Source organism: Drosophila nasuta, chromosome 3 (genome assembly GCF_023558535.2).
Source record: "Drosophila nasuta strain 15112-1781.00 chromosome 3, ASM2355853v1, whole genome shotgun sequence".
In the NCBI taxonomy this organism is placed as follows: Eukaryota; Metazoa; Arthropoda; class Insecta; order Diptera; family Drosophilidae; genus Drosophila; species Drosophila nasuta.
This window is the reverse complement of record NC_083457.1, coordinates 48,771,241-48,782,489: the sequence shown is the minus strand read 5'-3', so window position 1 is coordinate 48,782,489 and position 11,249 is coordinate 48,771,241. Positions and strand designations below refer to the sequence as shown.

The 11,249-nt window shown below is 39.0% G+C and overlaps 2 protein-coding genes across 2 annotated transcripts in view; both read right to left on the bottom strand.

Annotated features, from left to right (window-relative positions):
• Positions 1 to 11,249, bottom strand: part of LOC132792907 (uncharacterized) — a 66,118-nt gene that overhangs the window by 43,532 nt on the left and 11,337 nt on the right. Inside the window, 1 exon segment of the mRNA XM_060802442.1 lies at positions 7,371 to 7,778. The gene's annotated coding sequence lies outside the window, so the exon portion shown is untranslated.
• Positions 4,550 to 5,554, bottom strand: LOC132788283 (superkiller complex protein 8-like). Its single transcript, XM_060795616.1, has one exon. The coding sequence runs from the start codon at positions 5,552 to 5,554 to the stop codon at positions 4,550 to 4,552; it is 1,005 nt and encodes a 334-aa protein (XP_060651599.1).

Here is an 11,249-nt window from a genome sequence, read left to right as displayed (position 1 = left end):
GTGGGTAGTTGTGTATGGGAAAATTATCAAAAAGTCAATAGAGTACAAACAAATAGCAGCGAGGCAAACAAATAGCACAGATAACGAACTACACACAAAACTATGCACTTTATGGATGGAAGCAGCGACAGTGGGAGACAAAGGTTGACTGCGTGTGGGCCTCGTTTGTGTAGAACAGTTTACAAAGTTCAAATAGAAGCGAGACAAACGTCAAGTTTGGATTTACAACATGAATAGTGCACCCGACACGAGACACAAACAAACACACACTTACACTTACACACACTGACGCATCTGCAAGTGGAGCAAGCAAAGTCTAATCTAATCTCGCCGAAATTCTGTTGGGAATTGTGCGGTGATGGGATTGAGATAAACCTTATAATGACTTGATAAAAATAGTCTCTGATCTCGTACATTAACTGTTGTTGAACATGACAGATAAGCGCGATAAGCTGCTGAGATAAAACGTGCGCATCAAATATCAAATATCACGTATACGCATCATATGCCGCAAGCTGCAATTTCGTTCATTTGGTTGCATCAACTAAATATTTAAACATCGCTGTGCTTTACTTGGTACTGCTGAGCAGATATTGATTTAATGACACGTTTGCAATGCTCTAGCGAAAGCATCATCCATTTTGACCCCTCAAACCTCTTAATCCCTCGCTCGCATCCCACCATCACGTTCATTATAAATGAATGAGGCACAAAGTGGCCAAATGCATTGCCATCGTCAAGGGACGTGGAAAATTGACATAAACGGACACGGTCAGCTGAACAAGTGAGCCAGCTGACGGGCTGTGGATATTGAAGAGGTTGAGCCAGAGACATTTCAGTTATTTATAACATCGTAGACAACAAAATGGCAGCGTTTGTCCTTGTGCTGTACCATTTCAATTGGTTACTCAAGGACGCACGTGCCGGGGGGGGTTAATATTAATGAGAATCAATCCATAGATGCTCGTATAATAGTTGTTATAACACTGTGCACAACTATACTTAAGACAAGCTGATAGTTTGAATGCATTCAGTAGATTGAGTACAGAATAAAATAAAACAATACTCTGTTATAACACTTCATATAACAAAAAGTTAAACCTCCAATGCGTAGTGTATAACAGTTATTATAACACTTAGTTTCAGTGCGTTTAGATGACGGAACAACGAACAAACTAATAAATTGGAATAATATATATAACAATTTTAACGTTGCATTGAGTCGATTTACAATTTAAAAAATAAGAAAAGTACTATGTATAACAGTTATTATAACACATTCTATAACAAAACGCATTGCAGCATTTAAAGCATTCAGTTGATTGAACAGCGAATTAATTAGAATGGAATATCAGGTATAACAGTTATTATTAATCAGAATATTAATCAATATCAATAAAGAAAATGAATTTTAAATTGTAGATCATTAGAAATATAGAACAAATAACTATAATTGTTGAAGCCACAACAGTCTGTAATTATAGAATAGAAATGACACACTAAGTATAACAGTCGGCAATTATACAGTCGAGTGTCACACTTTGCTCTATTGTTAATGGACATTTGATCCATTAAATAACAGTAATTTACACTAATGCGGATAATGTTTACAATTTGGCGCCCTCTCCGCTGCTCTCAGAATGACAAACTAGTTTTTTCGCACCAGCTAAAGTCTAATTTTTGCATAAATGTTAATTGTTGACGGTAAAATGTTAAATTGTGCTCGTTAAACGCGACAGCGATGTCAGGGATGCAGAGCATACAGTGGATGTGTCTAGCAAGAGGACCACAGCGAGAGGGGGAGCTGAGGAGCGGGGACAACAGGTGAGCACGCGGACGTTACATTTGTGACAGCAGCAACAGCAACAGCAGCAGCAACAACAACTACAAAGCCATGTGTTATAATTGCGTCAACGCTGAGACTCACAGCGTGAACAAGAAAACAATGTCAACAATGAAACGATGGTGCCGCATTGTGTGCGATAGAAGGAGGGTGGGGAAGGAGGGAATAGGTGCCCCTCTGTGTTAGTTGAAGCATTAGATTGCCATTGACAGAAGGTTGCGGTGTTGTTGCTGCTGCCGCCGCGCTTGCCACACAAAGATTGGTAGCAATTAGTGAGGTAGCTAAAAAGTTAAACTCACAGTCGGAGCTTCTCGCTTCTAGCACCTCGTTTGAACTATCCAGAACTTGGGCGACTGACTGTAATGTCTTGCAGTTCCCAGGAAAAGTAACTGGCGCCAAGGAAAAATGTTTTGCAATTATGATATAATAATGGTAATCGCGCAAGACTTGATGAGATGACATAACTAGCTGTGTGTGAAGAATATGGTTAAATGTGAGAGAAGCACGTAAGCAGCCAACAAGTTAATTAGCGATCATAAAATATTGCCAAATTATCACAATTAAATTGTCAAAAGAATAATAACTAATGAAGGAAGAAATAATCAAGAATCTAGAGAATGTAGAAATAAGAAAAACGTTTCGATTGCATGGCAGTTAAAAATTAGAATGCTGCAAGTCTGATAACTCAAGAATTTTGCACAATTTAATTGCAGCTCAAAGTATCTATAACAATTATAAGCGAAAGGTTTAGCGAAAACCTTGGATTTCGGTCATTAAACTTGCTGTTCGATAGTTTTAATTCCATTTGAAACTGCAACTACAACCGGCTTCTGGCTTCTGGGCATGACAACAAGTATGCAATGCTCCAACTTCAGTTTCAGCTCCACTTTCAGCTCCAACTCGAGGCACCTTTCCGCGTAGGCTAGACAAAACCGAGAACCGAGGCAGCACAACAACAACAACAACAACAATAGAGAACACTCGACGGCACAACAACATTCACTCTAGTCGTGATGTTTTGATACGCGGCACAACAACAAGAACCACAACAACACACAGACAAACACTCACACACATACACAATCAACACACGGCAACAACGGCAAATGAATACAAAACAAGTTGTTGTCGTTGTTCGCTTGGCTTGGCCGGTTGTTTGGTTGTTCTTGTTAGACAAATTATGCCAATTAAACGGTGGGAAAACGAGTTGGCAACTCTGCACGCGTGTCGCCGCCTCACGTTGAGTGGGTTGTTTTCGCATCGAGTGGGGAGACTGGCTGACTGGCAACTTGTGGTTGGCCAACTTGCAAATTGAAGTCATTAATCTCGCCTAACAGTAGACACAGTCTACAGTCAACAGACAACAGCCGATAGCCTGACAACCCTGCCGCCACCTGACAAGTTTACTCGCATAAATATATGACAGCATCTTCAATTCAACGTTCTATCGCGGCATCAAAGGATGCGACAAACTAATTGAAATAACCGAAAGCAACAGAAGGCGTATTCCTACCCCCCACTTCCCTCTCCATAAGATTGCCAGATAGCGCAGCTAGTTTTTTAGTTCAAGAGGTGGCAACGTGACACGCTCGTGAATCAAATAGTGACTAATGAATGCGATAATATCGCAAGAGCTATAGGCGACATCTAGAATACTCTTTTGGCTTTGAGGCTCCTGATGATAGATGACGAGGATTACCAACAAAATTGTTGCAGTCTGGAAAATTTGAGAAACCCAGATTTATTGCACGAAGAAATATTGTTGGGGAAATGCTAGAGGTTACGGCCAAAAGGCTGAATGCAAGAACTCTTATTTTACTTTATAATAAAGGCTTCCCATACAATTCTAACTAGTTCTTTAATAAGATAAAAGTTGAAAATTTACACAGCCTTATTGCATGATGAAATGTTATAAACTAAAGAGCAACTGATAGTTTGTCTGCCTTTATATATAGATACTAAATGCATTGTTATAATCTACAAAATGAAATTCTCAATCCCAAAACTTTAAAATGAGAATATCTATTCGCTATTTCCGTCGCTTTAAAGCTAAGGTAGGAGTTGGTAAGACGTAAAAACAACTTACTACCATTGGAAACTTGTCACCAACTTTGCGAGCTTTAGCTCTTGTAGTATGCAAGATTTAGGCATTCATACGGACGGACGGACGGACGGAAGAACATACATACATACTTTATGAGCACAGAGTTGCCACCATCCTCTCATTACATACTCCACCGCATAGTTATTACCCTTTTATACTCGTGCTCGTTCTCGTCGCAACTGGGTGAAGTAGCGAACACCAAAATGAAAACAGCCCGCAGTTTAATAAGGCCTTGGCGAGGGTTGCCAATAAAATTTCTCTTCAGGTTTGCTCATAGGTTTAGGTTCAGGTATATCTGGGTGACCCTAAGAGGGGTGGAGTATGGATCAGTGGAGGAACATCCTGAGTGGTGACACGTCACGAAAATCGGAGTCAGGATAACGCTGAACATACACAGAGGAGATGCTCCAGTATTTCCTTAACTCCGGACTCTTTATATTTCCTGCACTGACCACTATTCGTGTTGCCCTGCATTAAGTACAAAGAATTAGCCTGACGTACTTGGTTAAGTTGATAATTCTTAAAGCCCACATCAGCTTTCGGTTTAACACATAACACTTACAACAATTTAATAGTAACGAAACTTTAAAAACACACGACTTTCACACTAACATCAATCCCATGCCACCGAGGCAATAGTAGACATTCAGTCCCTTGCCATCGCCCACAAACCCGATCTTGTTGCTGTGCCTATTGAAGGCCACATCCCACAGATTCGTGTTATTACCCGACAGAAATGACAGCGTGTTCTTGGTGTTGCGCGTGTCCCACAACTTGATGGTGCCATCGCAGGCACCACTTACAATAAGTCGACCATCCGGCGAGGCGGCCACCGACATCACAGACGCCTCGTGTCCCATCAGATCATAGAACATTATCCCACTGGGCAAATCAATGAGTTTAACGGTCTTATCATCGCAGGCGACCAAACCACGTTTCATATTCGGTTCAAAGACCAACTTCCGCAAGGGATGTTTACAGTTGCGATGCCGCAACAACTGACCAGTGACACCATCGATCAATGAGAATCTTCCAGCATAATCGGTGGCACCCAACAAACTTTCATCTCCGCTGATGGCCAAGCCAAGGATATTCTCACAACGTTCCGTATCGTAGCTGTGCAACAGTTTCCCCATAGCGGTGTCATACTTAAAGATACGTCCACTGCCGGAACCAGCGTAGACAGCCTCATTGCTCTCAGCCCCAAAAGCCGTGGACCAGAAATTGCTGACCAAACAGTGACTGACTCTGGGCAAACGTACGCCAGTGTTGACATCCATCAACATTAGATTGCCATCCACAGCGATGGCAGCAATGCAACTGCTGTCCGGACTGACGGCCACACAATGAATACCCATGCCAGGCAAGGGCAAAGTGTATTCATAGGGGAACACATGATCCTCAGTGGGCGATAGATGCACAATTCTCACTTGCGGTTCAATGCCACCGGTAATAACGAATTCTTTGGCATTTTGCCTTCTATTCGATGGGGATCTTTCGCCTTCTTCGGCAGCGGATTCGTTATGCTCCGGTTTAAGTAGACCCCAGGCGCAACACCAGCATTTTTGATCATAGTTTGTATCGCTTGAATTTTCGTTTATTTCCATAATTTTTCCTTGTCATTGAATAACTAACTCCCTCTCCTTCCGTATTTATTGATTGTGTGTGTTTTTGCCTTTAAGACAAGTTTGTTTAGGCCTGCCTAGATCCCCAAAAGTGAAGTTTACTAACCACCCACGTTGTTGAATATGCAAATTGGGCATAATCGCAGCTGCCAGCCCAAGTGGAAGTTGACTCGGATTCGGGGCTGAGAAGGAGGAGGAGGAGACAGGTTGCCTGTCTAGGCACAAATGACAAAAATCTCAAAAGTTGGCCAAGAGGATTGGCCAAAGTCTGCTATAACGTCAGCTAAAAATAGCGCAACTTCAGCAGCAGGCTGGCAACACAAACCCAAACACAGAGGTGCAAAGGGGTTACAAATGACTTTCTAGGCTCGTGGCAAGCAGGCGCCAGTCGACTGAAGTCATGAGCCAGTCATGTGTTAACCTGAGCCACTTTCCTAGGCATTCGTTGCCAGTCATTTGTCAGGCTTATAAAAGTCAATCAGATCAACTTGAATGTATACATATATATTGGCAAACGTATCAATATGAGCTCGGGATTAGGAAGACAGCTGCAGATGAAATGCAATCAAAGTTGAACGTAGAGGAACTTGACAAATACATATTTCAAGAGCTTACAGAATTTGATTAACAATTCGAGATTTAATCGTAGTTGCAGCTTGAGAAAAATTGCATTATGGTATGCAAATATTAAGGAAGTTAATTTCTGTAGTTCAAGATGGGAAATTGTTAATAAAAACGTATTAACAATCTTTATGAAAAATGGAAAAATATTGTATCTTGTAAGTGTAGCAAAGTCATTATAAATTTATAAAAGAAGACTCAACTAGCTTTGATTATGGAAGAAAATTACGTGTTTTAGTTCTATAGAAATAACAGAAAAGCAAGTAAGAAAGCTACAGTGGAGTAGGCTTGACTGTGAGATACCTGCTACCCATTTTCAATACAACCATATTCTAGAAATATATCAAGTTAAAATGACGAAAATATACCAAAATATATCGAAGATTATAGTTGGTATATCGGTATAGTACCAACTTCAAAATATACCACAAAATATATCAGATTGTCGGGTCTTAAGACTCGATTAAGATAGTCGTTATTTTTTATACAAAAACAGTTCTTTCTTCTTTCGCAAGCAAATTTGCAGGAATCATAAATAACGTCGTTATTATTGTTTGTACTCTATTCAATTAAATGTGTTTCAAACTCAATCTAATTTTTTAAGATCCTACTAGAGAACAACATTGATAGTTGAAGAAAAATATTGGAATTAGTTTTGCAAAAAAATTAGAAATCTCAACTATAGTTTAATTCTGATGTTCATATTCAATTGTAATAAAGTTGAGACATTTTTTTCGAACAGAAACTAAATTCTTAATTTCCAAAGGAAGACTTAACTATATAAAAACGTGTAATGTCTTAGAAAATTACTTATTTTGTACCTATAAAAATACTAGAAAAATCAACTATTGTAATTCTGTATCAATATTTAATTATATCTCAACTTTATTCGAGCAAAAACTAGTGAAAATTTCCTAATATATTCTATTGAATACAAGACCAAATTGAGGAAACATCTCGAGTGCTTGAATCAGCTGAAAATGATGTTATATTAACGGAAAACGTGACGGATATTTGAATTTCAAGTGATAATCTGGAAGTTTGCCAAACTGCTGGCTGGGACCAAAACTAGAAGGAGGACTAGCACTTGACTGACATAAAACTTTAACATGAACTGTGACCAAAGGCACCAGGTGTGCTCTGAATAAACAGACTCGTTAAATATGCACATTCTCACCTGTGTTTTTCTTGTTGTTGTTGTTGTTTTTATCCTCTTGCTTTTCGCACTTTGGGTTTGTGCTCTGTTAGTTTTTGGCTATCAAATTGCGCTTTAGTTTCTGGCTGTTGTGGCTGTGTGGCCAACGCCTAAAAGCAGACTCCACTTGTAACTTTGGCCATTGCAATGCGATGTCGTTGAGCTTGGCTTGTTTTTCCCAGTTGACCCAGGTGTTGACTCGGAATCGAGAGGGAGTTGGTTGCTGCCACCTACTCTCGTCTCAGCTGCTGGTTTTTGCAACTCAAGCGTGTCGTCTTCTTCGAGTTGTTGTTGTTGTTGCTGTTGTTGTCGCTGTCCGCCGCCAATCAAGCAACCGTCGGCCTCAGCATTTTCTCTGTGTGTGTTGTGTTGGGATGAAAATGCAAATTTCTGCAAAACAACAAAATACAAGAAAAAATTTCAGTATTGTTTTTTTGTTTTTGGCTTGCAATGTGCAAAAGTTTCAGCCTGAGGGGTTCATTGAACCGCAAAAGAATTGCCACATTTTATGGGCTGGGTTCCGACTGCCAGAAAAGGCAGACAAAATTAGTTTCTCGACTTGAAATTGAAGGTGAAATGTGGCAAACGGAAGCAATTAGTTTCATTTGTTTGGCTCGGCCACGATCAGACCAGGCCACAGCAATTCACACAGCAAACAGCAGCTCGCAGCTGACAGCATAGAAGAGAAAGTGCTGGCAAATTGTTATACAAAACGCGTTGACGCCTCTAAACGCACAGTCGAGACTATCAATAAGCCATAAGAGCAACAAAAAAAAAAAAAAACAAAACTTAAGTCGGACCATCAAAATAAACCAAAGACGAACGACAGAAACAATAAACGCTAAAGCAAACATCAAACTTGTCACGTCAAATGTCATTTTGTGGCTTTTGAAGAGATCCATAAAAACCGGCTACTGATTTTCGGGCCTAGACGAGAGCTCATAAATTGTTCAGCGAGATCGTTAATTGTCTTATAATTAATGTGGCAGTGGCATAACAATTTCGTTTGGCAATATGACTGTGGGGCAGGTCACTTAAACGAGAGAAGGGAAAATGTGGGAAACATGAAGAAATACATGAATATACTTTAAGGCCCTTTACTTCAACATAATGTTGATAAACTAATCCCACAGTTCCACATAGATGTTTATCATTGCTCTATCAGGCAACGCTTAACAACTGAATGTCTTCTGAATATGGCCAACACAGAATGAGGAGGCAAAACTTTATTCGTACATTACAGCATGATCCGGTCCGGTCTTTGCCTCATCTTTCGTTTCAGTTTCAGTTCAGCAGTTGCGACCACCACAAATCACCATAAAAGGTCATGACAAAAACTTGCTCACTTTTGCGCCTGATGATGCCATAAAAAGACAGTCTGTTGCCGCTGTTGCTGCTGCTGATGATGTTGCCCAACAACTAGAACAGAAAAGTTACAAAAGGCGACTAGAGAGCTTCGAGTTGAAGCCACACACCTTGCAGAGGGCCATAAAAAGCATACACACACACACACACACAGTAGAAGAAGAGTTAAAACATGACATGAAACCTTCAATGTAATTTACAAGATTCAGTTTACACAATCTCGAGTTACACACATCGCACATACCTTCGCCAAGTTGTCCAAAAACAAAACATAAACAAAGGCAGATAAGGAGAGTAACATGCAAAAGAAAAGAAAACTTGTCCAAATGCCAAAACAGCGAACGAGAAGCGGCCTTGCTTTGAACAGCATCTCGTAACAAATCACAACTCCACTTTGAATCCACTCACCTCATTATATGCGTGAGTGTAGAGTGAGTGTATTTGTGAATGAATGGCAATGGCGAATGGCATTTGTCAATTCAATCTTATGACATATGGCAATCAACACATACTCATATTTTGCTCTTTACCCCTTCACAACGCTGATGGCTCGATATCATTTCCAGCTCGTATCAAAAAAGATAATCATACAGCGGAACCGTTATGATGAGCCTGTGCTTGTGCTTGTGCCTGTCTTTTGCCTGTGCCAACCACTCATTATGATTATGCTTTTGGCTCAAATCGAATCACAGTCGAATGGCCGAGCGATCTCTTTTATAGCAAAATTGCCAGGCATTAACTTGGCTCCACTAATGATAATGCTTTCGGCTCTTAGCTCTGGCCTGACACGCAGCCAGCGACGGCGACGATGAGAAATCTGTGATTGATTGTAATTACTTGGTTCTACACACAAACACACTTATGACCCATACTATACTTGATTATTAAAGCCACAGTTATTAGCACTTTCCACAAGTGTAACACATTCAGTTTACATCTCTCACTGTGTTTAATATCCGGAGAAAAGAAACTATTGCACAAAAGGAGCACAGTGAAAGAATCCAATCAAGTTCAGAGAAATAGTCAATAAAGTCTAGAATATAGAATTCAAATTACGCATTTACTTTCTCATCTAAAAAGTTGAAAGAGTGCGTTTCTTTGTTTACTATTTAGATCAAAACTTTCTTACCTTATCTTTAAATATAGATTAGATTATGTGTTTATTATAAACAAGTAAGAAAGATACAGTCGAGTTTAAGCGACTGTTAGATATCCACTAACCACTTTTAATATAAGCAAATACTTAATATAACAAGAAATACTAACACATACCAAAGGCTATTTATGGTATAATGTATTATTAAAACATTCAAAATATACTATAGAGTACCAAGTTGTAATAATACAACGAACAAAGGTAAAAGCAAATAATACACTTAAAAATACCAGGATATACCAAAGGTTATTTCTGGTATACTATATCATTATACTATTGCATTCAAATTATACTATTGAGTACAAAGTTATAATACCCTTCTACCGTATGATTTGCGGGTATAACAATCAATCGGATTTACTCTATTTATATTCACAGCAAAGGAAATTTAAATTTACCTAATCACAAAAGAGCTTTCTTAAAATATAAAATATGATAAAAGTTCATCGTCACTTTTCATCTCTACACAAAAACTCATGCTAATCTTAAATTATATATTCTCTTCATTCTCCCTTTTCTGTGGTATTCATAAACTTGATCATCATAAAGTTTAACATATGCAAAGGGGCAACATTAATTCATTTCATCGCGCCATTCTAGTTATTATTTAATTAAAACTTTGCTTAGTTTCATCACCTCATGCAAAGCTAAGTTATGGAAGTGGCACTTTCTCATTTTGTTCGTTGTATTTAAGCTTAAGATTATACAAGCTGACTTTGTTTCCTTTTAAAAATTGAAATAGCTTAAATTCATTTCATAATCTCCTACGAAATTCCTCATTCATTGATTTCTTCATTTTGAAAATTTGCTAATTGCGTAATGCTTTCATTCATACAATCAAATAATACTCACTAGAGTGTACTCAATAGCCCGAGGATTTATGATTCATCATGCTCATTAACAAATCCAAAACATTTCTGCACCTTTTGTACTCTCATTCTCCCGGTCTGTGGTTACACCCCAGCGATTGCACGAATTGTTCCATTCAACTGCAGAAATTAGACATTTATTGCCATCCCAGCGAACGTACAGTGGCTCAAATAAGTATGTACGTGATATCATAAATTGCAAGCGCGTTGTAGCGTGTAAATGATACACTAAATGCTGGGCATGGCAGCAATGCAATTTTAATTACCTGCAAACAGGTAAATACCAAACAGTAAACAGAAGAAACAAAAACGAAAAGCGAAGAGCGAAAGAGAAGAAAAAACACAATAATAATCATACGCTGAGAATTCCCAATTGCAAGTGCAGTAACTGAAGCAAACCAATTAAAATAATTGAATTGAATTGAAAGTAAACAAAACAATAATAAACAAACAAACGTGCTCAACGCACAC

Coding starts and splice junctions, on each gene's coding strand:
- LOC132788283 (XM_060795616.1), bottom strand. CDS start 5,554: ATGGAAATAAACGAAAATTCAAGCGATACAAACTATGATCAAAAATGC.